A 26515-nucleotide genomic window follows, 5' to 3' on the forward strand; every position below is an offset into this window, starting at 1 on the left:
CCGTTCCACCGTAGCTGAAAACGGGATGACGGACATTTATCAACAGGCGTACAAGTTCTCCGTCTGCTTCCCGGTACACCAGCATGGGGTCAACCACCCACTCACTGTCACTAATCTTAAGGCAACTGGAGGCCGCGCCCCATTACCGCTTTCTCAGAGTTTGAGCCGCCCTAAGCTGCCTATTGTCGCTTCCCTTCGCCGCTCCCCAGCCGCGTGCCACCACCTGGCCGCGGTCAACTCTGAATACTTCCCTGGTATAAACTTGCCTCCAGTAAATCGAAGTGTTTCCACAAATTTTCATGTCACGTGAATTACTTTAAAACCATCACCCAACATTAATTATTCCAATACGTCCATGCTGTACCCTCTACCAGATGTATTGTGCCTTGTCAGTCATTTTTGTTCAGCCCTACTGTTCGCTCAACGTGAGTTAGATGATCTTTAATGACTTCATGTAAGGGGCATAGTTCTTGCCATCTTACAATATATATATATATATATATATATATATATATATATATATATATATATATATATATATATATATATAGTATGTGTGTGTAAATTTCCTTGCACAGTACCCTCTGTTTATATTTTTGCTCTGAAAATGATAGAGTATGCACCTGTCATGATATCGGCCGTTGTCAAAGCGTCATCCGGATGGATTCCCTGGATTCCCATAAGTTGTGTAATTACCATTCTGCATTAGATCCTTTTCCCAATTGTATAATGTACAATATTTTTACTTTGTGAATTTATTTCAAGCTTCAACAGTGAGCGAGGTACGGCCAATTTCGAGCCCTCTGCAGTCGAGATTATCACGCGAGAAAATAGACATAGTTTACCTCTAGCGGGAAAGGTCGTACTTCAATTTAGTGACGACCGGCATTCAACGCACATTCTGTGTGGAATGTGAGTGATATTAAATACGTTTATATACACAACTGCGGTGTAAATTCTTCGCTGCTGTCTCTTCCATCACACGCAGAGAATTTCACAGTGGAATTCCTCTGACAACAGGCGTGTTGATTGCGCTGAAAACGAATTTGCGCGTACTGGCCGCGCCCCCTCTGGAGAAGCACGCAACTCAGCGAGCAGCGATGCCCCCTCCGGCCTTCCAGCTGTCTGCGGCCACTGGAGTCCCAGAGGAGCTGCCGATCGCCCATGTTCCGCTGGAAACAGCCAACCCGTATGGGTTGCGCGCCCGTTTCAGCGCTTCGCTAGTTCACTTGGCTCGCAAAATCTGTTTAACACGCAGGACGACTGCCGCAAATATGGCAGTTGGACATCACGTTTTGTTCTTGCGTTATCCGATAGCCCTGCGCGCCTGTTTCATCTAATTTTTAGAAATGCATGTTACGACACTTTTTCCCCGCCAGCTCGCATTGTTAACTCCCCATACCAAAGTCAATACAGTCAGTGAAAAGCGACGAATGCGTTCGGGAATTGCAGTTGCATAATCCTTCAAATATGTTGTTACAGAAATCGCCGCAGTCCATTCAGTATACTGTGACGTTCCTAAAGCGTCCACTTTGCAGGCTGGAATCAGCGGGGCCCGCAATGCGATAAGATAAAACAAGCGAGATTGTTGCCGAATACCATTGAGAGCATATCACAATCATGATCATCATTATCGTCATTATCATCAACAAAAACAATAACTATAACTTCACATAACGAGTATCATCATCAGACATTTGAATTCCACTGCTTGATAAATATCTCATTTTTACTTCTTTAAGGAGGTGCTCGTGGTCTCGCGGTAGCGTTCTCGCTTCCCGAGCACGGGGTCCCGGGTTCGATTCCCGGCGGGGTCAGGAATTTTTCCTGCCTCGAGATACTGGGTGTTGTTGTGTCGTCATCATCATCATCATCATTCATTCCCATTACGGTCGGAGGAAGGCAATGGCAAACCACCTCCACTAGGACCTTGCCTAGTAAAGCGGTGCGGGTCTCCCGCATCGTTCCCCTACGCTCTGACGGAAGCATGGGACTTCATTTCCATATTTAAGGAGGGCACCACAGCCAAATGTTTATTGAATGAATGCGGCATTTTTCACTTAGGTGTTATTTATTTTCACTACTGGTTCCCGCTTATGAGGCCATTTTCAAGTGACTATCTGTACAAAAAAGCGTACTTATGTTACCGGTCAGTTATGAGAACTCATTGGTGTGAAGGTAAATTAGCGGAAAGTATTACCTTTTATAGTTGCTAAATGTATTATTTGGCAGCGACTTCACAATCTGTGTTTCAGTTCGGGTTGGTTTACAAACTGTTCTAAGTGTTTTGACAGTTTTGATGTTTATTTTGTTCATATAAGATGGGAAAGAACCAAAGATATAATGTTGACCAAAAATAAAAGTGCGGGTGTTTAACTATCTCAGTGTATACGTACAGGGAGGAACTAATCCAATAAAATAAGATAAAATTATTAAAACATGAAATGGGGACTTCGAAAATTTAAATTTCACTTAGTATGCAGGTAACATGAATAATTTTATCTGTCAATGTGGTAATAACGTAGGATTAATGTTATCTGTTAGACTGACTCTGTATCAGGAATTGTGCTCTGTCGGCAAACATTGTTTGTTGCGCACTATTTCGTCTCAGAATTAACAGAACTTGCTTGGCCCCAAAATCTTATTTTATGCACCGACATACATTTTTACTCCTTACACTTCCTTTATTAATAAAACAGTAAACAGTACAATCAAAAAAGACAAAAATATATATAGACACCGCGCATGTCAGGTCAAGGTACGACCTGACATAACAACATAGACGGAGTATTTCGCTGCCCAAGCAATCACACACACACACACACACACACACACACACACACAGACACGGCTGACTCACCGTCTACATATCGGAGGAAGGCAAAGTAATCCGTGTCTACTAGACTTCAGCAACGGAACAGTCCATGATGTCCTAGATCATTAAAGATTTTAAAGCTGAGCCGGATGGGGTGCCCGAGCGGTTCTAGGCGCTACAGTCTCGAACCGCGCGACCGCTACGGTCGCAGATTCGAATCCTGCTTCGGGCATGGATGTGTATGATGTCCTTAGGTTAGTTCGGTTTAAGTAGTTCTAAGTTCTAGGGGACTGATGACCTTAGAAGTTAAGTCCCATAGTGTTCAGAACCATTTGAACCATTTTTTTAAAGCTGATTGACAAATAATCTGGTGACAGTTCACGTGCTCTGTGTTCTAGAAATACACATTCGTCAAATATTTCTATTATACCTTTGCAAACCTCACAGCATCGCTCGTGCGCCATGTATGTTCTGCACAGACAACAAATTATCGGTTCAATAAAAACAAGTATTTCTTTCAGAATGCCTTTCTATGGGAAAGATAACATATTTCGTTTTGCGCGTAGACGCGAACGTCATACGAGCACCGCATATGATGTTTAGTATTACAACTATTTTCAGTTATTGTAGGCAGTGCGACTTGTGGCTAACACGGCATCCTTCAGTCCCTCCCCGCAGTGAAGTATACACTCATTCAGATGCATCTGGCTCCACTGGGACTGCGTCACATGCATTGGTTACACACTCCTGTAACGTTTGTACATTATCATTGTGTTGGGCATACACCAATGCATTTAATGTCCCCATAGCCAGAAAGACAACGGGTTCAGGACCGGTGAATTGGGACGCAACCCTGCTGGATCTTCTCAACCGATCCATCGCCCACGAAACGTTGCGAAAATTGGGTGCTGCCCCGTTGCGCATAAACCACAGGCGATGTCTTTCTGCAGAGTAGCTTCCTCCAAAGCATGTTTACGACTGGTATACAAAATTCCTGGAAGTTGGTTGCATATCGAAAGGGAAGAGCATTGGTCGGCCACACGTCTGATGAAAATGTCGAGCGTGTTTGGAATGCGTTCACACGGAGCCCTCAGAAGTACACAAGACGGGCAGCCCAAGAACTTCAACTTCCTCAAACGACGACGCGGCCTGCTCTGAAACGACGCCTGCATACGAAATCTTACAAATTGCGGTTATTGCAATAACTGGGCCCCGCGACCATAACAGAAGCTACGGATTTTGCATTTCAGATCTCCAGGATATTGCAGAGGATACTATTTTCCGAACGACTCATATTTTCGGACGAATCGACGTTTCATCTACTCATAAAATCGTGCCCTCGTATTCGAACATGATAGAGACTCACCGGAGTTGAATGTATTTTGTGCACAGTTTATGGATCTCTCATTTACGCGGAGAAAACTGAAATGCCGCACCTCGACATGCTGGAAAATTGGTTGTTTTCTCAACTTCACGGAGATTCCAATGATTCCAGTTTTATGCATGACAGTGCTGCGTCTCGCTTTTACCTCGAGGTGCGGCGTTATCTTAACACCACCATTCCACAACGTTATATTGTAAGAGGTGGACAGGAACATAATGTTCATGGCTTTTGGCCTCCCAGGTCACCAGACCTCACACCTTGAGATTTCTTTCTATTGGGGTACACAATAGACTGAATATTTGTCCCATTTACGGGAACTGCTCTTCAAGAGCGGAGAAAACGAACTCTTGAAACTGGCGATTGAATAAACAGGGACCTGTTGATTCGCGTGTTTTTATCGAGTAACGCACGGTGTTTCGAGAAGTGCCTGTGCGAACATAAACTTTAACTTCTCTCTATCCAGTGACGCGCACAACGTGTTTCTTTCATAGTTTGTCTATAATAAACAATTTAAATGTGTTCTTTCTTCTTGAATCACCCTGTGTTATTATTCTGCAACGATCCACCGGAGACGAGTGTCTCTCATACCAAAATACACATGCAATACCCCTGAGGAACATCCAAAACTTTGTCGGTGTAGTTCGGCTTCACCCAGTATATTGAGAAACTGAGCACTGTTGTTTCCCTTTCTTGGCCCACGTTTTCATGCACAAGTAGTCCTCTCTGTGGCTGAACTTAATTAGGTTCCTGAAATGGAAGTCTTCTATCGAAGAGCTTCTAAACGGTTCGCTGCGAAGGACGTGCAAGTTAACAGTATCCAAAAATACTACTTCTAATTGCGAGTGAGTAATAAAAGGAAAAGTGCTGAATTTATTTTCATAATAATCCTCAGTCAAAAGAGTCTGTTCATTGGCATTATAATGAGCTTAAATTCTTTCCAGAAAACTCATGCACAGAGAGGCTTCTCGGAAGCCGGCCATCATTAACGACAACTTATCACACAGTTTGCTTTTTAATAAAAGTTGGCTGCCTGTTAAAAAGTTACAAGGAAAAAAAACTTTCAAGTTAAGAATAACTTTCTTCTCTAATTTCACAAGCACATGTTCTCAAGTCGGTGTTACTAAGCGACCTTTCCTCTGTGTAGTTTACTGCAGATTGTTAAAGGCTGTCAAGAAGAGAAGGTTGTAATTCTTCATTTTTTTTTTTGATTGTTTGTTATTTCAATGAGACTGAAACAGTATCACGTAATATTCGTTCGCGTGGTGCAAATTTCATTCCGAGTCTCTTATACATTGTAGAATAAAACAAGAGAGAAAACAGCAAAATGGCAAAACGTAAAGAAGAGATAAGATCTATGGTCGTGGGTTTCCATGTAGAGTTCCACGTATAACATTACCTCTGATGTTCCGGCGTAACATCAAGCGCCAGCTCGTCGGCGTGGAATGTTACAGCAGAGGGGGCTGTGAGACGACGTCAGCCAATAGCGCGTTGACTAGGACGACACCACGACAGGAGCGGCCCCTATACGAAGAGAATACAGGCTGGTCCATTGATAGTGAACCGGCCAAATATCTCACGAAATAAGCGTCAAACGAAAAACTACAAAGAACGAAACTCGTCTAGCTCGAAGGGGGAAACCAGATTGCGCTATGGTTGGCCCGCTAGATGGCGCTGCCATAGGTCAAACGGATATCAACTGCGTTTTTTAAATGGGAACCACCATTTTTTGTTACATATTCGTGTAGTACGTAGAGAAATATGAATGTTTTAGTTGGACCACTTTTTTCGCTTTGTTATACTCCTGGAAATTGAAATAAGAACACCGTGAATTCATTGTCCCAGGAAGGGGAAACTTTATTGACACATTCCTGGGGTCAGATACATCACATGATCACACTGACAGAACCACAGGCACATAGACACAGGCAACAGAGAATGCAAAATGTCGGCACTAGTACAGTGTATATCCACCTTTCGCAGCAATGCAGGCTGCTATTCTCCCATGGAGACGATCGTAGAGATGCTGGATGTAGTCCTGTGGAACGGCTTGCCATGCCATTTCCACCTGGCGCCTCAGTTGGACCAGCGTTCGTGCTGGACGTGCAGACCGCGTGAGACGACGCTTCATCCAGTCCCAAACATGCTCAATGGGGGACAGATCCGGAGATCTTGCTGGCCAGGGTAGTTGACTTACACCTTCTAGAGCACGTTGGGTGGCACGGGATACATGCGGACGTGCATTGTCCTGTTGGAACAGCAAGTTCCCTTGCCGGTCTAGGAATGGTAGAACGATGGGTTCGATGACGGTTTGGATGTACCGTGCACTATTCAGTGTCCCCTCGACGATCACCAGTGGTGTACGGCCAGTGTAGGAGATCGCTCCCCACACCATGATGCCGGGTGTTGGCCCTGTGTGCCTCGGTCGTATGCAGTCCTGATTGTGGCGCTCACCTGCACGGCGCCAAACACGCATACGACCATCATTGGCACCAAGGCAGAAGCGACCCTCATCGCTGAAGACGACACGTCTCCATTCGTCCCTCCATTCACGCCTGTCGCGACACCACAGGAGGCGGGCTGCACGATGTTGGGGCGTGAGCGGAAGACGGCCTAACGGTGTGCGGGACAGTAGCCCAGCTTCATGGAGACGGTTGCGAATGGTCCTCGCCGATACCCCAGGAGCAACAGTGTCCCTAATTTGCTGGGAAGTGGCGGTGCGGTCCCCTACGGCACTGCGTAGGATCCTACGGTCTTGGCGTGCATCCGTGCGTCGCTGCGGTCCGGTCCCAGGTCGACGGGCACGTGCACCTTCCGCCGACCACTGGCGACAACATCGATGTACTGTGGAGACCTCACGCCGCACGTGTTGAGCAATTCGGCGGTACGTCCACCCGGCCTCCCGCATCCCCACTATACGCCCTCGCGCAAAGTCCGTCAACTGCACATACGGTTCACGTCCACGCTGTCGCGGCATGCTACCAGTGTTAAAGACTGCGATGGAGCTCCGTATGCCACGGCAAACTGGCTGACACTGACGGCGGCGGTGCACAAATGCTGCGCAGCTAGCGCCATTCGACGGCCAACACCGCGGTTCCTGGTGTGTCCGCTGTGCCGTGCGTGTGATCATTGCTTGTACAGCCCTCTCGCAGTGCCCGGAGCAAGTATGGTGGGTCTGAAACACCGGTGTCAATGTGTTCTTTTTTCCATTTCCAGGAGTGTAGATGGCGCTGTAATAGTCACAAACGTATAAGAACGTGGTGTCACGTAACATTCCGCCAGTGCGGGCGGTACTTGCTTCATGATACATTACCCGTGTTAAAATTGACCGTTTACCAATTGCGGAAAAGGTCGATATCGTGTTGATGTATGGCTATTGTGATCAAAATGCCCAACGGGCGTGTGCTATGTGTGCTGCCCGGTATCCTGGACGACATCATCCAAGCGTCCGGACCGTTCACCGGATAGTTACGTTATTTAAGGGAACAGGAAGTCTTCAGCCGTGAAACGTCAACCACGACCTCAACAAATGATGATGCCCAAGTAGCTGGTTTAGCGGCTGTCGTGGCTAATCCGCACGCCAGTAGCAGACAAATTGCGCGAGAATGGGGAATCTCGAAAACGTCGGTGTTGAGAATGCTACATAAACATCGATTGCACCCGTACCATATTTCTATGCACCAGGAATTGCATGGCGACGAATTTGAACGTCGTGTACAGTTCAGCCACTGCGCACAAGAGAAATTACGGGACGATGACAGATTTTTTGCACGCGTTCTATTTAGCGACGAAGCGTCATTCACCAACAGCGGTAACGTAAAAGGACATAATATGCACTATTGGGCAACGGAAAATCCACGATGGCTGCGACAAGTGGAACATCAGCTACCTTGGCTTGTTAATGTATGGTGCGGCATTATGGGAGGAAGGATAATTGGTCCTCATTTTATCGATGACAATCTAAATGGTGCAATGTATGCTGATTTCCTACGTAATGTTCTACCGATGTTACTAGAAGATGTTTCACTGCATGCCGGAATGGCGATGTACTTCCAACATGATGGATATCCGGCACATAGCTCACGTGCGGTTGAAGCGGTATTGAATAGCATATTTCATGACAGGTGGATTGGTCGTCGAAGCATCATACCATGGCCCGCACGTTCACCGGATATGACGTCTCCGGATATCTTTCTGTGAGGAAAGTTGAAGAATATTTGCTATCGTGACCCACCGACAACGCCTGACAACATGCGTCAGCGCATCGTCAATGCATGTGCGAACATTACGGAAGGCGAACTATTCGCTGTTGAGAGGAATGTCGTTACACGTATTGCCAAATGCATTGATGTTGACGGACATCATTTTGAGCATTTATTGCATTTATGTGGTACTTACAGGTAATCACGCTGTAACAGCATGCGTTCTCAGAAATGATAAGTTCACAAAGGTATCACATTGGAACAACCGAAATAAAACGTTCAAATGAACCTACGTTGTGTTTTTTAATTTAAAAAACCTACCTGTTACCAACTGTTCGTCTAAAATTTTGAGCCATATGTTTGTGACTATTACAGCGCCATCTATTACAAAGCGAAAAAAGTGGTCCAACTAAAACATTCGTATTTCTTTACGTACTACACGAATATGTAATGAAAATGGGGGTTCCTTTTTTAAAGAAACGCAGTTGATATCCGTTTGACCTATGGCAGCGCCATCTAGCCGGCCAACCGTAGCGCCATCTGGTTTCCCCCTTCATGCTAGACAAGTTTCGTTCTTTGAAGTTTTTTTTCGTTTGACGCTTATTTCGTGAGATATTTCGCCCGGTCACGATCAATGGACCACCCTGTATAAGCGCCGCTCCGCCTAGGTGCGGCCGCACTGAAAGACGAGCCGTCACCCAAGCGCTTCAGCCGTGACTTATGAGCTGTTGTGTTTTGCTTGCAATGAAATTGTGTATACCGAAGGACATTTATTATTTGCATGTCATCTTTTGCTCGTGACACACCATTGCGAATACGAAAAGTTAAGTGTTGTCAGTTTAACTTACTGTAATAAACTCCATTAATACGATTTGCTTGAATTGTTGCCTAGCTATCCGAGAAAACGGCTTCCTAGGCACCCTATATTAGAGGAGTGGGCGGGATACGACACCTGAGAATGCGCCTCTTTTAGGGACGTCGAGAACCCGGGGAGTGATACGCTATTTATTGTGTCTTGTACTCCGTGTCGAAATGGTAACAGTTTATTTCATATCCTGTGATAATGATTTGTGCACTACTGGCGGAGTGATTTTGCTGATGCACTGTATTTCTTGAGGAAGGGGGAGGGGGGTTACTGTAACAAATTTTGAAGTCCACAGAATCGAAGTCCGGAGCTACGCCTGTTCTGCAGTTTTACACAACCGGCCATTACAATCGATACACCATGAAGATGACGTGCTACAGACGAGAAGTTTAACCGACAGGAAGAAGATGCTGTGATATGCAAATGATTAACTTTTCAGAGCATTCACGCAAGGTTGGCGCCGGTGGCGACACCTACAACGTGCTGACATCAGGAAAGTTTCCAACCGATTTCTCATACACAAACAGCAGTTGACCGGCGTTGCCTGGTGAAACGTTGTTGTGATGCCTCGTGTAAGGAGGAGAAAAGCGTACCATCACGTTTCCGACTTTGATAAAGGTCGGATTGTAGCCAGTCGCGATTGCGGTTTATCGAATCGCCACATTGCTGCTCGCGTAGGTCGAGATCCAATGACTGTTAGCAGAATATGGAATCGGTGGGTTCAAAAGGGTAATACGGAACGCCGTGCTGGAACCCAACGGCCTCGTATTACTAGCAGTCGAGATGACAGGCATCTTATCCGCATGGCTGTAACGGATCGTGCAGCCACGTCTCGATCCCTGAGTTAACAGATGGGAATGGTTGCAAGACACCAACCATCTCCACGAACAGTTCGACGACGTCTGCAGTCGCATGGACTATCAGCTCGGAGACTGTGGCTGCAGTTACCCTTGCGCTGCATCACAGACAGGAGCGCCTGCGATGGTCTACTCAACGACGAACCGGGGTGCACGAATGGCAAAACGTCTTTTTTTCCGATGAATCCAGGATCTGTTTACAGAATCAAGATGGTCGCATCCGTGTTTGCTGACATCGCAGTGAACGCACATTGGAAGCGTGTATTCGTCATCGCCATACTGGCGTGTCAACCGGCGTGACGGTATGGGGTGCCATTGGTTACACGTCTCGGTCACATCTTCTTCGCATTGACGGCACTTTGAACAGTGGACGTTACATTTCAGATGTGTTACGATCCGTGGCTCTACCCTTCATTCGATCCCTGCGAAACCCTACATTTCAGCAGGATAATGCACGACCGCATGTTGTAGGTCCTGTAACGGGCCTTTCTGGATACAGAAAATGTTCAACTGCTGCCCTGGCCAGCACATTCTCCAAATCTCTCACCAATTGAAAACGTCTGGTCAATGGTGGCCGAGCAACTGGCTCGTCACAATACGGCAGTCACTACTCTTGATGAGCTGTGGTATCGTGTTGAAGCTGCATGGGCAGCTGTACCTGAACACGCCATCCAAGCTCTGATTGACTCAGTGCCCAGGCGTTTCAATGCCGTTATTACGGCCAGAGGTGGTTGTTATGGGTACTGATTTCTCAGGATCTATGCATCCAAATTGCGTGAAAATGTAATCACAAGTCAGTTCTTGTATAATATATTTGTCCAATGAATACGCGTTTATCATTTGCATTTGTTCTTGGTGTAGCAGTTTTAATGGCCAGTAGTGTAGAATACAGATACCGGCTTCGAATGCCATTGAAATCTCCAGCACTACCCGCGCATCTGAAACTTTGCAGTGGAAATGAGACGGCGTGTTTCCAGTCTTTAGCGGAGCACATCAGTGATAAGCTACAACCCTGCGCCGAACTGGGGCTCGAACCGCCTTTCGCAGACAGTGTACTATACTAGCACATGCTGTAGAACGATCCAGAGCTTCAACTTGATGCAGGTCCCTCCATACGACTTCCAAACTTTCGGTAAGCACAAGAAGCTCCTTACATCATTAACCTTTGCGTCGGTGTGTGATGCAGCTTCTGATAGTGTAATTGTTAGTATACTTCTCGTGAAAGGCAAGTACGCGGGCTCATATCTGGATTGTCGGAATCCAAGAGGTTGGTAGCCACGTGGTCTGAGGCGCCTTGTCACAATCCGTGCGGCTCCCCCCGTCGGAGGTTCGAGTCCTCCCTCGGGCATCAGTGTGTATGTTGTCCATAGCGTATGTTACTGTCAGTTACATTAAGTAGTGTGTAGGCTTAGGGACCGATAACCTCTGCAGGTCGGTCCCATCAGACCTTACCACAAATTTCCAAATTTTTCCAAGATGTTGCATCTCTATTGCTGCTTGCCAGAGGGTTCATAGTGTACGCCTTCCTTATTTCATTCGACAAAAAAAAAAATTGTGATATCCATTTCTATGAGCCAGAATTTCGAATTAGTACTTATGTTAACTGGGGACCTAGAAACATCCCCGCCGCGTCCACAGTGGTCCGCAACACCACGACGACTACCGCAGTCCACTTCACCCCTCCGCCGCCCCACACCGAACCCAGGGTTATTGTGCGCTTCGGCCCCCGGTGGACCCCCCAGGGAACGTCTCACACCAGACGAGTGTAACTCCTGTTTTTGCGTGGTAAAGGAATGATGGTGTACGCGTACGTGGAGAAAGTGTTTGCGCAGCAATCGCCGACATAGTGTAACTGAGGCGAAATAAGGGGAACCAGCCCGAATTTGCCGAGGCAGCTGGAAAACCGCCTAAAAACCATCCACAGACTGGCCGGCTCACCGGACCTCGACACAAATCCGCCTGGCGGATTCGTGCCGGGGACCGGCGCTCCTTCCCGCGTTAGACCGCACGGCCAACCGGGCGGGCGAATTACTACTTACTAAGCGGGGAAAGGAGCTAAATAGCTTTCATGTTTGCTGCAACGAAGTAGTTAATGATTTTTCGTAGACGTACTTTAATTTGGTGATAAATCAGGGTACCGTTGAGTCTTGATCTTGGACGGATTGTTTATAACGATAGAAGACAAGCATTATTCTGCTTCCTACACAACATAGTACCCGCATCGTTAGCAAAGGTCGCTAACGCACGTATGTGTGATGGGAGTCGACTGAAAGGTAAGCCATTTCGAATCTTGGTGGTGCAAAATTTTCACTGCTGTTATTTGGCTGGCAAGAGGTTGAGAGGTGATGGTGTAAAGTTTCTGATCGCCAGTTTTGCGTCAGTGTCGTGGACGAAATTCAAAACCTCTCCACATTGTCTCATGTGGCACTGTTGACAGTAATCCGTCTGTCGTATGGCTATGTTAAGCTGTGTGGCACGTTTGGTGCTATTCGAGAGGAGCAGGGTTTCACCCTATCCCTTGCTTTCACCCATAACAATACGAAACCAACCCTACACTGTACAAGCACCCAGCACCGTCACCCACACAACACAAATATACTTAACGCTTCATAGGAGTTGGAGCAAGGCTTTGCAGTTCTCTCTAGAACATCAGTTACCTTTGTCTTCCTTCTAATGTTCTCTGATCGAATCTTATCCCCGAGGCTGACTCATATCGCATGTCGCTCCGTGGCTCGTATTGAATGCTTTAGTTTATGAGCACTTGTGTTAGCCAGAGGTATGATTTGTGGGATGTAGATTGTAACTGGTAGTACAGATGTATTACAGACCATAATCTTCAGGTTATTCTGGACGTCCTTGGTCATGATAAATCTTAGTTTCTAGAATGCTGCCCAGCTCATTCCCGTTCTACGAGGAATTCATTCATTTTGATTGTTTTCCCCTAGCGTAATTTTGTGGCCAAGGTAAATGTTTTCATCAACTGCTTCCTCAGGCTGGTTTCCGATCGTCAATGGCTGATTGACTGGGTTTAGTATTTTTGTTTTATTGAAGTTAATTTCCAAAGTACTTACCATATGAAGCATCACAAGGAGGTACACCATAATTTTACTCCCCTTTTACTTCTTCACCCATTAGGGTATTTTCCATTCCCGATTGGCTACATATATATTTTGGAATGCCATACGCCCATCCATCGTCACGAGCCTCAAACTCTCTATCTGCCATGTTTCTGACTACTTATCTGCTGGTCGTTCTGAGAAATAAGATGCGGAACCGCGTCTCCACTCGGGAGCTCTCAGCCAGCGGGAAAGGAGATGTTCTTCGGACGAGCTCTAGCATCACATTAATCATGGAATTATAGCAGACAAAGAACTAATCTGACTTCCTCCCTCTCTCCGCGGCCGCTACTGTCTCCTTCCTCGCTCGCGAGGAGGTTTTATATTATTTTTCCGTTAAGAGGCATTGACTCGACTTCCTGCAGTTTCTTTCGCGTCGTTTCCGTATCCGTTCATCGTCGGTGGTTCCAACCGCAGCCGCCGCCATCTCTCTAATTGCATTTCCGTCGCGGTTGTTTTTCCGCTGCACCCGCTTCCGGCTTTGTTCTGCTGCCGTCAGCCTGTGAACGCTCGGTGTGCAAGACCGACGGTTGGTTTCTCCCTCCCTCCACCTCTCTCCCGCCCTTCTCCACTTTTTTTTTCACTTCCCTTTCTCTTCATTTCCCTCGGCCTCCCGAGTCCGCAGTAATTATTTCGGCGTTGCGCTCAGCTCTCCGTCTTGATTCGATGCGCCTAATGATAGCAGCAATTTTCTTTTCTTCTTGCGCGCGCGCTCGCTCGCCGCTCCTCCTCTATTGATTCATGTTTTGCCCGCTGAGCAACATGTGGCCGGGCAGGCTAGCGGCTGGCCCTCAAGCAGAGAGCCTCCCCTCACACAGAGTTCCCCCCCCCCTCCCCACCTGTTACCGCCACCACTCTCCGCTCACCCCACTCAGCTCGTTATGAGCGAGGGGGTCCGCAGCGGCTCGTCAGCGATTTTATTCTACAGATGCCGCGACGCCGCAGCGCAGCGCCACTGCTGAGTCTGAACGGATTTTCCTTCATCCTCTTTCCTCCCCCCTCCACCTACCCTTTTTTTCTGTCCGTCTATCGCGTAACTAGCGCGGCCGTGCTCTGCCCACTGCAATCTTCTGCTCGTGCCCCAGTGTGCGCGCTCAATAACGCTCAAGCCTCAGACTGTACCCCAGATGTGGCGATCAGCGCATCCCCACTCGACAGCCGCTGTGGTTCCCATCTGCCTCTACTTCGCATTCGACGCTGAATGGCAAACGGTACTCGAAACACTGAGTCCCTTTCCTCGTTTCTTTCAGTTTCTGTCCTTTTGCAGCGTGACTCAAATATTATAAATAGCGGCTTTCGCATTTGGGTCGTGGCAGCAACGTAGAGTGGCCTAACGCTGCAGAGCGAAGACAGTGATCTACGTGCAATTTTGCCTTTTCACAGTCGTATAGTTGTTGAATGGACAAAACAGTGTTCTGCAACGGAACTGTTGGTGACAAAGTTGCGTAGTGGGACTCGCAGGATTCTGGTTCTCGTGAAATGTGGGGACTTCACCTCCGAGCGACGATCTGTTGTATGCAATTACCTTTCAAACACGTTAATTTTCAGTTTTATTGCATCTTTGGTCTGTGGCTTGAGTCAGTCAGTTCTTCGCTTTCCTAGTGTTTTAACGTATCGTGCAAGCAGTCAGCAACAAAATGAATGTTTCTTTGTATGTTTGTTCTCTATCAGTTCAAAAACCATTCATTCGATTGCGTTGAAACTTTGGTGAGTTGTTCTCCGTACACCTGCGAAGGTTCCTAGGCCAAGAAAAAGAGTACGATACATAGCTCACGAGATATGACGTCATAAACAATGAGACAGCAAGACGCGAAAATACAGAGATTTTTGCATCACTATTTGAAGATGAAAGTACTTAGCGACTGGCAACGAACTTAACATAGTTTATAACTTCTTACCTTCTCGAAAATTTTTATAACTGAAACCCCCTCCCTGCCCCTCATCCACTCACATGATGAAAGGAAGAAAGATTATCGCTTACTACATTTTCGCTGTAAATGCCGTAAAAGTGCCGCGTCAGGTTTGACGTTTTGTTGTATTACTTCGTTACTACTCAGTCTGTTTGCAACATATTTTGCATACGGTATGCGCATATATCACTAAATATGCCGGCAAGTTTGTATCAATGTGTGACACATAGTTCAGGATGTATGACGTCATTAACATTGAGATGCGTGAGAACCGCCGCTTCAGGCATGACGTTTTATTTCATTACTTCTTTACCAGTAAAGTTATTAGCAACACATTTCGCCAACGTATTTAAAAAAAAAGTATACAAAACCACGGGCGTTTTCCAGTGCAAAGTTATGTCAAAATCTCAAATCAATCACTCAATAACATTCCGAGTTCTGCGATTAGGAACATTTACATTTTCTGTTCTTTTGATCTTAACAGCAGATCTCAGAGAGTTCTTGGCGGATTGATCTGATATTTTGACATAACTATGCATTTTAATACGGGCATGTTTTTGTGTACCAATTTTTGGAGCAGTCCACCACCGTATTCAATTAAAGCATGTCATATGTGGAAGGAACTCAATAAAATACTTATAACGACACTGTTCTCATAATATCGTTGATTTAGAACAAACAAAAGATGTTTTACACATTATCCAGGTACACTATGTAATGGTTAACCGCAGATAAAATATTTTGTACGTTGTCTTGACGAACCCGATATTTGTTGTATTTGCTGTCAAACGTGTCACACGCTAAGTGGTGCTGATTGTTAATTTTGTAATTGTGATCAGACAGCATTTCTTTTATATGTCAAACGTGTAACCACTACGTGGTGTTATGAATTTGAAATTCTAATCTCATAGCGTTTCTCTTACTTTCGAATTGTGCCACCCAAACGAAAACTGTGTGGGCTAAATTTGGAAAATCCGTGCTTCACACATGCGCCTTGTTCATGTGTAGGGAAAACATCTGACTTTTTCGGGTACGGACCAGACCGAGAAACCAAAAGTATTCCGTATCCAAAACCACTTCAGTAAACAGATTATAACACGAAATATCTTTTACCTTTCTGTGGCATTGTAACGTATGGCGGGTACAGCAAGTCAGAGAAGAATGTCGTCAGTACTAATTCAGCTATCGGTTTAAGTCTCATTCCTGGTACCCAACTACCTGGAATTTCGACATATTCAAATATGTTGAGCATTGACTTCGATGACACTACGTCAGCTGTGAGGAACAAACCTAACTCAACATAATAGCGATTCTGTACGATCTTCAATATTACGAAGAGTACTATGTTCATATTGGCTGTAAGCAGCTGTGTTCTGCTTGTGCTGTTGAGAGTTTGTACAGATGTCTCGATCTTAATCAGCGTTCATGTTTTATCCCTACAAGATGTAAATCGCGTAGCAACTTACGGCGATAGATATTTTTAGTATTTTCATCTAGTTGCCGCCAGTCTCTACTTCAGTTATGTTTATCATGTAGATACGAATCACGTTGTCTTTCGCAACTGGGTGTTCATTTCGTTTTTAGCCCAACATGTTCCGCCTATTCATAACAGGCACAATCAGTGGTCTGTAATATAAAGAAAATTATCTAATCGTATATATTTCGTTGGAAGATCTGTGCTGGCTGCAAGCAGCACATTTAAATTATCTAACTATTAAATTATCTATTTATATTTATTAATAACTGTAAATAGATAATTTCAGTATGTTGCCAGGAAACACGATAGATCTAACAAAATGTGAATGACTAAATAATTTTCTTTACATAAGGGGCAATGAAAATGTTTCCGTTCGAAGGTCACACTAGCTCCTTGCCTACATGTCGTTGCTTATATACCCACAGCAGATTCGCGCTATGTTGTATATACGCTGCAGCAACGCTATCAAACGGAAACTTTTCGATCACCCTTTACATTATAGACGACTGGTGATAACTAGTATGAATACGGTACAGTAACACAAATGCAATTTGAGATCACGTTTCACAGAGATACGTGGGCTAATTAAACAGGACTATACGGAAACTGAAAAGCAAGTTACAAAGATTCTCTCTTAGAATCTGTATTACCTTAAGGTTCGATGACAAACCTTGAAGTCCAAACTTTTTAGTTTCTCTTGTATTTCACACTTCTTTTTCTACAGCTTCGCAATATTTGTTTTCAGTAGCAAGCGGCAAGGTAATCATTGGCGACTGCGAAATAATTGTTTAGCAACAGTGTCATCTCATGATTCGATTGCAAAGCTTGAAATCCAACATCACGGCATTTGTTCATTCGCGATTTATTTTCACAGTAATCTCATCTTAAAGGTTAAGTCTTGGAAATTCGATAAGAAAAGTTAGAGGTTTATGAAAACGAATTGAAGGTCGAATATGTGGTATTCCAATTGAGATGCTTCCGTAAGGAATCAATGGGGAACCTCGATTTAGACTGCACCATTGACCATTGCATAGGTACAGAAATACGACATCTACAGGATGTAGTTTTCAAACTGTGATAATTGGAATTACTATCTCTTAATACGCCGATTCTAACAATTCGATTTTGTCCGTAAAATACTTACCTCAGATTTCTTCTAGTATTGCCAGTTTCGAAAAAGCTACTGTCCTTTTTTCTTGTCATTCTTTACTACTTCTTGTGGAAGACTGATGTCACAGCTGTTTGGCCTTTGTCATGCCTTTCCACGCTACTCGGGAAATATTATGGGAAGCAGTATCAAGGATACAGCGGCGCTAGTTTAAGCGCCTAACGCCTGTATCGCTCCGGTGCCTGATAAAGTCCTCATCTGTATTGATGGAGCGCATATTGCGCCGGGTATCGCGCCTGCTGTCGTATACGGGGGTTATATCTATAGTATTCGAGTCATACACATCTATATTCATAGTCTAATCCGGCCGCTGGTACCGGATGGTGTATAAAGAACGGCGATCCACAGCCGTACTGCATCGTCTTCTCCAAGACATCTTGTGCCGCACGTAAGTTGCCTTTAGTGAATACTGCTTTACTGACGGCTAGTTTTACAACAAAATTAGTTTATAAAAACGACAAACTGCAACATGCGATATTTTTAGTATATCATAGTCATGGCCCGATGTTTGGTTTTGGTTAATAAACTATTTGGTTTGTATCACATAGTGCGTTTCACATAAAACACGCATTCATTCTCTCCCAATATGCCGTCAGTGTAAAATATTATGCGTCGGTCTCTGTAACGGAGGTCGTACTACAATATAGGTATCCTCTCTGAAATCCACATGTTAGTAACATCGGCGTTGTTTACTGTTGAAATATCGGGACAGTACTTCACAGGAGGAGTCGGACAACATGTTATTTCCCCCCATCTAAATCTCGCGTATTGCCCACGAGGAGAAAATTAGAGAAACTAGAGCCAATACAGAGGCTTAAGGACAATAATTCTTCCCACGCACTATTTGCTAGTGCAACAGCGTTGGAGGGATCAGATAGTGTACCCTCCGCCAATTACCATAGGTGGCTTGTGGAGTATGATGTAAATGTACATGTTGTGACTGACAGCAGGAACCCCATTTGCAAGTGTTAGACCTGTTGATGTACACAGTGCTACTGTGACAGATCTGTGTTGTTATGTGATTTTGAGGACATATCAAGAGTGCAAACGTAAAACGTTCTGAGTGCCAAAACTGACATTTCTCAGGAAAATCAAAAAACAACTGTTTGTACATGACTGATTTGCAAACAAAAACTGAGGAGGTATTCCGATGCCACAGAATTATGCTGCTCACATCACCGGAAAAAAAGTTCGGACACAAATACCTCATTAAGAACGTTCTAGGTGCCACAGCAGAAAAAAGTTTTTTCAAGGTAATCCTTGCAAAGAAGGAAACGTTAATGATTTATAAACAGCGCCGTTACCGGTTTGGAACCGACAAGTTCATCATTGCATCTGTTATTGTTTACATTAGTTGTCTACTGTTTTTTGTCCAGCAGCTAATGCAAACAACAACAAATATAATGTGAACAGCCATTTGAAGACGAACTGTAGGTTGGAAACGTAACCGCACTATTTGTGTAAATAAACAGCATTCTAACAGTGGACGGTAACTATTTTCTTCTTTGCAAGAATCAAGTTGTATTTTGTACACAGCCACGGTTTTAGAAATGCCAACAGGAAGAAAGCATTTGTTCGGAGAGCCATTAGTACGTTTTATCTGTGATAATATAACTGCAGAAATACATCACGGTTTCACCTACTAGAGCTGTACTCAACAAAAGCTAATTCTCATGTTCTTAAAATTTTGTACTTCCAAAAAGAAACACAGCTTAGCACAAAGACCGTGTCGCGTCTACTAACGCATTTTTTTCTTAAATGTTTGGCACCTGGGTCAAGTCGAGGGACATGCTACAGAGAACCGAGAACACTTTAGTACTGAAAACTCATTTTGTGAAAAAATGGCTCTTAAGAACGTTTCGCAGGCCGGGGTGGCCGAGCGGTTCTAGGCGCTACAGTCTGGAACCACGCTACCACTACGGTCGCAGGTTCGAATCCTGCCTCGGGCATGGATGTGTGTGATGTCCTTAGGTTACTTAGGTTTAAATAGTTGTAAGTTCTAGGGGACTGGTGATCTCAGATGTCAAGTCCCATAGTACTCAGAGCCATTTGAACCATTTAAGAACGTTTCCCAATCACACTCTTTATATGGCTGCGGTACAGAAGGTATTTTATTACTTTATACAAATGTATCGTGTCTGCTGTGAACAGCACAGGTTCTTTTAGACGGGTGTTTCTTTCCCATTTTATTCCCGTTATGGATTGTACAGATTTAACGTGGGTTCATTTCACGTACGTATGTTGTGCACTCCATATATGGTTCAAATGGCTCTGAGCACTATGGGACTTAACACCTATGGTCATCAGTCCCCTAGAACTTAGAACTACTTAAACCTAACTAACCTAAGGACATCACACAACACCCAGTCATCACGAGGCAGAGAAAATCCCTGACCCCGCCGGGAATCGAACCCGGGCGCGAGAAGCGAGAACGCTACCGCACGACCACGAGCTGCGGGCAAACACTCCATATACATGCCAGCCTCCGAACAGTGAATTCTTTCAGGCTCTGATGTCCATTCTTAATCGTCACGACTGTTAATGTGGATTTCACGTTTTACGCGTTAACCTATTCTATCAAAATCGCTCTATTATAACGTATTTTTATGTGAACACCTATGAACAATTTACTGTGCATTACTGTTACGTTTGACATTTAGATAACTGAAGTGTTGGCAGAAGAGCCAACACTGTGTTGCTAGAGGAGGCCGAAATGCACGCGTTTAATTACACGCTGACTGGCGTGAGGTCTGAAACAGTTAAGGGAATTAATAGTAGCAAATAAAGTACGTAGTTGATATAATACTTAACTTTAATCCACAACTGTAGAACATTTCTCGTTACGGTACATGCTTCACAGTATTAATTATCAAATGCTATGGCGCCTTGCTAGGTCGTAGCAAATGACGTAGCTGAAGGCTATGCTAACTATCGTCTCGGCAAATGAGAGCGTATTTGTCAGTGATCCATCTCTGGCTAAGTCGGCTGTACAACTGGAGCGAGTGCTAGTAAGTCTCTCTAGACCTGCCGTGTGGTAGCGCTCGGTCTGCAATCACTGACAGTGGCGACACGCGGGTCCGACGTATACTAATGGACCGCGGCCGATTTAAAGGCTACCACCTAGCAAGTGTGGTGTCTGGCGGTGACACCACAATAACCATAATGGTACACTTCCACATTTTCTAGTGGTATTTTTTTCACTGTCAACTAGGTAAACTTCAAATGATACACTATTGGCCATTAAAATTGCTACACCACGAAGATGACGTGCTACAGACGCGAAATTTAGCCGACAGGAAGAAGATGTTGTGATATGCAAATAATTAGCTTTTTAGAGCATTCACACAAGGTTGGCGCCGGTGGCGACACCTACAACGTGCTGACATGAGGAAAGTCTCCAACCAATTTCTCACACACGAACAGAAGTTAAGCGGCATTGCCTGGTGAAACGTTGTTGTGATGCCTCGTGTAACGAGCAGAAATGCGTACCATCACGTTTCCGACTTTGATAAAGGTCGGATTGTAGCCTATCGGGATTGCGGTTTATCGTATCGTGACATTGATGCTCGCGTTGGTCGAGATCCAATGACTGTTAGCAGAATATGGAATCGATGGGTTCAGGAGGGTAATACGGAACGTCGTGCTGGATCCCAATGGCCTCGTATCACTAGCAGTCGAGATGACAGGCATCTTATCCGCATGGCTGTAACGAATCGTGCAGCCACGTCTCGATCCCTGAGTCAACAGATGGGAACGTTTACAAGACAACAACCATCTGTACGAACAGTTCGACGACATTTGCAGCAGCATTGACTATCAGCTCGGAGACCATGGCTGCGGTTACCCTTGACGCTACATCACAGACAGGAGCGCCTGCGATGGTGTACTCAACGACGAATCTGGGTGCACGAATGGCAAAACGTTTTTCGGATGAATCCAGGTTCTGTTTACAACATCATGAAGATCGCATCCGTGTTTGGCGACATCGCGGTGAACGCACATTGGAAGCTTGCATTCGTCATCGCTATACTGGCGTATCACGCGGCGTGATGGTATGGGGTGCCATTGATTACACGTCTCGGTCACCTCTTGTTCGCATTGAATGCACTTTGAACAGTGGACGTTACATTTCAGATGTGTTACGACCCGTGGCTCTACCCTTCATTCGATCCCTGCGAAATCCTACATTTCAGCAGGATAATGCAAGACCGCATGTTGCAGGTCCTGTACGAGCCTTTTTGGATACAGAAAATGTTCGACTGCTGCACTGGCCAGCACATTCTCCAGATCTCTCACCAATTGAAAACGTCTGGTCAATGGTGGCCGAGCAACTGGATCGTCACAATACGCCAGTCACTACTCTTGATGAACTGTGGTATCACGTTGAAGCTGCATGGGCAGCTGTACCTGTACACGCCATCCAAGCTCTGTTTGACTCAAAACCCAGGCGTATCAAGGCCATTATTACGGCCAGAGGTGGTTGTTGTGGGTACTGATTTATCAGGATCTATGCACCCAAATTGTGTGAAAATGTAATCATATGTCAGTTGTAATATAATATATTTGTCCAATGAATACTCGTTTATCATCTGCATTTCTTCTTGGTGTAGCAATTTTAATGGCCAGTAGTGTATGTTACCGCACTATCAATGTGCAAAAGTCTCCGAGGTTTCGGCCACTGGTGCAAATGACCTTCCTCACAGTTGCCTTTGCTAGCTGGCGAATGAGAAAAATTTTGGTTCTTATATACTGGCGAAAGATGCTGTCACCGTAATCTTGTATGGTACTGTGGATGAGGAGGGGGGTTGTTCAACGTCCGTTATTGGTGTTTACATTATTTGTTTTCATTGGTCGATATACACGTTTTTGATTGGTGTTTCCTTAATTGCTTGCCACTGGTGGAATGAGGAACTAGCGGCTGTTGTGACGTAGCGCTGTTTGCTCGCTGCCTAATGCCAGCTGAGGCTTGGCAGTGTTCTGTGTACCTGTGCCCGCTGCGGCTTCCAACGCGCTTGTGTGTGTTGCTTCGCTTGAGCTGCCGTTTCGTACCGCTGTTACTGCTGGCAGGCAAGACGCGGAAAATCTCTACCCGTCCTCTATATTCATGTTGAAGGGTCGCTCGGCTATTTCTGTCACCTCTCTTATCTTCTCCCTGAAGGCAAGAGAATGTTCCGCCAGTACGCGGACTTCTCGAAATTTTGTCTGTTTTCCGCTCTCATCCTTGTGTCCTGTCGCCGCTGACTTCGTGTGTTGTCTTACAAGAGAGCCTTTGAGTGCGAGGTCGCAAAAGTCCAATGATGATGTAACGTATTACTATGTTTACGACGTTGCTCATCGAGCCATATACGTTATCTCGCATTTCTAGCTGCTTCTCTCACACAAATAATGATAAAAATTCAGAAATTCAGGGTCGCCACCATTTAGAAAAAACGGATCTCGAAAATTATTAGTTTAATTACTTTAATAATTTAATTACAAGTACGCAAATTTCTTTAAGCAGCCAGATAAATAGCACTCCATGTCGTGCATGAAGCAACTTGATTAATTCAGTAATGGAAATCAGAGTAAGGGGGTAAGATCGACACCAAAAAGCCCGCATCTCGTGGTCGTGCGGTAGCGTTCTCGCTTCCCACGCCCGGGTTCCCGGGTTCGATTCCCGGCGGGGTAAGGGATTTTCTCTGCCTCGTGATGGCTGGGTGTTGTGTGCTGTCCTTAGGTTAGTTAGGTTTAAGTAGTTCTAAGTTCTAGGGGACTGATGACCGTAGCAGTTCAGTCCCATAGTGCTCAGAACCATTTGAACCATTTCGACACCAAAAACTTTATCTTTCACGTAAATTATTTATTGTAACTAAATATTTGGTTGCACATCCTAACTACACATAAATGGTGCCTGACTCGAAATATTTAAGTAAGAATTACGTGAGAATGAAACAGAGCAAAATTTAGCTACAGCAAGAAGAAACACGGAAGACGGGGGTGGGAGGCAATTCTACTATCATCTCCTTTGCCTTAATACCATAAAAATATCTAAGTGAGATTTGCATTGCGATTCTACGCATGCTCTATTCTGGACAGAGGTTTAACCAATACTAACTGCGTCTGCTGCTTGCAAACGGCCGAACAAGAGTACGTGGTGCATTCCGAATCAAACTGTTGTGCTGCTTTGTAGAAAGCGCACGAAAGAACAGATATTCTTGCAGAAACTGTAGCTCATTAAACAAGCAAACTGTTAAAATAAAGTCTATTGCGGTGCCGTGGTGAACCAGAAGGATCATTGATTACCAAACACGTGGCACAAAATCGACACACAAAGACAAAAGCAATTTCCACAAGATATAAGATTAAAAATCATTAAAAAAAATAACTCGCTTCACACGCTTCAGATAAGCTAAAGCTCTTAAGTATTTCACCAGTTAAACATAACGAAGTCATAACTCAACCTGATTCCTATCATCTGAAACCCCCCTTAAGAGCTACGATCCGTACTCACCAAGCGTTCAACGAAGAGTGCCCCTTTCTCTTTAGATATTTCCTAGCTCCCCGTGCAGCGTAAGCTACCAGAGGGGTAGCCCCCGTCACACACAAAAACAGCCTTCGACTAAGATGGGTGAACCTCTCTGTTCAGGTATTGGAAACCTAAGTTGGTCATCCTGTGCTCTCCTTTGAACGAGAAGCAACATCGTCTGCTCCCAGCAGACGATGACCAATTCAGCTATTACCATAAAACAAAACCGAAACCCACATTAAAACACACAATGATCAATAGGCCTTATTTGAGTGCTCAGTCTTCTGGAAGAGTTCATGAATTGAGCTAAAATCTGGTAGTAAAATGAATATGTTGTACCGAATTCGACAAGCGTCATATGAATCGACTTTACAGAGACGTTTCAACGCTTACGGCATTCGACCCCACAGGTATTTTCCTCCTTGCAACCACAGTAATGGCTGGTAATGGCAACAGGGGTGGAATTGGAGGTATCCAATGGTGAGCACAGCATGAGACCATGGAGCGTAACTGAACTGCTTAGTCTACAAGTAACTCACAAAAAGTGCTACAGATGTTGATACAAAGCACACCAATGGCAACGGCAAAGAAAGCAACGCATTATAACTGCAACAAGAGTTGCCGAAGCTGACATTTCGCCAGAAAGGAAACCAACGAATGTCGCAGAGTGGGAAAGAATTGAACGATGAAATATTGGAGTTTCTGTATGGTGTCGTATACCCTCGACTGTGCGGAAAATGTATATGAGGAGTGCAGTGATGAAGATAAGTTCTTAGCAAGTGAAAGTATTACTGAAACATGTGTCGAGCCATGTAGTTCATCACCCTTGTCGGTCAGGGATCCACAAATCCCGTCTATAGTGAAATCTAGTGAAGGACAATGGTTGTCCAAGGGGGAGGAACTAAACATAATTACGCAAATGGAAGATCATCCGTGGCATAATAATACAACAATTATGAACAGATTTCGAATAAGTCCGCAGCAGTATGACCGTGTAGTGCATAAGAAAAATTACGGATATTCAAGGGAGGACAAGGCACACTTGTTGCAAAAACTGGTGTATGTCGTTTCAAGGGCGCTCGATACAGTGTACATGATGTTTATGATAGTGAAATACTACTTTAAGCTCATCAACTTGAACGCTACATAGATTACAGTGATTTCAACGGAAGTAGGGGATGGTCGCATAACTTCAGACATTACTACAGAACTGGAAGACGTAAGATAACGAAATTTTAAATAAAGCGTTAACTTGTCGATGCACAGCAAACTGCGGAACCTGCTAGAAAATTTGTAGAGGAGTTAAACAAACTTATCCCATTGTTCAGTAAGGAATTTGTTTTCAACCCCGACCAAACGGTATTTCAAGAGGAAATGCAAGTAAAAGGAACTCTGGGAATTAGAGATTGCAAAAGAGTTGTAACAAGATCAACTACCATCAGTGCCATAACGCATTCGCATACAATTCAAGTGGTTCAAATGGCTCTGAGCACTATGGGACTTAACATCTGAGGTCATCAGTTCCCTAGACTTGGAACTGCTTAAACCTAACTTATCTAAGAACATCACACACATCCATGCGCAAGGCAGGATTCGAACCTGCGACCGTAACAGCAGCGCGGTTCCGGAGTGAAGCGCCTAGAACCGCTCGGCCACAACGGCCAGCTCGCATACAATTATGATGAGGTTGAGCTAGATGGTAAATTGGCTGGAAAATTATTTATTGTCCGGCGAGAAGTTGAAGGTGCTCTGCCCTCTACGATTCTTTCTCACGTGCGTGATCTTGCAAAAGCAAGAGGAAATATTTACTTTACAGCAAGAAAGGGTGGGAAAATGGGTGTCACAGAACTACAAGTATGGTATGAGAACAGCTTTTGCCCAATAGCTGGTCAAAACAAGTCGTTTTTGCTTTATTCCTGGTCTGCGTATAAAAATCATACTTCTTCAGGGCAAACTTTCCCTTCTGTAAAATGTGTGACATTGCAAATCACACCTTCTGGAACCACTGGTGAAATTCAGTTTCTGGATGTTTGCGTCATCCGTGTCTATAAAACATACTGTCGCATTATCCGCAGATATACATTAAAGGATAGCTAGTTTCACGATAAGTTCCAAGACAGACTGTTTCACATTGCATTCCATACCATCACATTCCATCAGTTGTCATCACCCCGTTATACCAATACGATTCTTCATGGTTTGTAGGTCCCAACGAGTTC

General features: G+C 44.8%; 1 protein-coding gene across 1 annotated transcript in view; it reads left to right on the top strand.

Annotated features, from left to right (window-relative positions):
- Nucleotides 1–26515, top strand: part of LOC126465293 (zinc finger protein 541-like) — a 677038-nt gene that overhangs the window by 9402 nt on the left and 641121 nt on the right. Inside the window, exon 2 of the mRNA XM_050096299.1 lies at nt 1021–1202. Coding sequence (XP_049952256.1) covers nt 1021–1202 — 182 coding nt within the window. The remainder of the gene's footprint in view (nt 1–1020; nt 1203–26515) is intronic.

Source organism: Schistocerca serialis, chromosome 1, assembly GCF_023864345.2.
Source record: "Schistocerca serialis cubense isolate TAMUIC-IGC-003099 chromosome 1, iqSchSeri2.2, whole genome shotgun sequence".
In the NCBI taxonomy this organism is placed as follows: Eukaryota; Metazoa; Arthropoda; class Insecta; order Orthoptera; family Acrididae; genus Schistocerca; species Schistocerca serialis.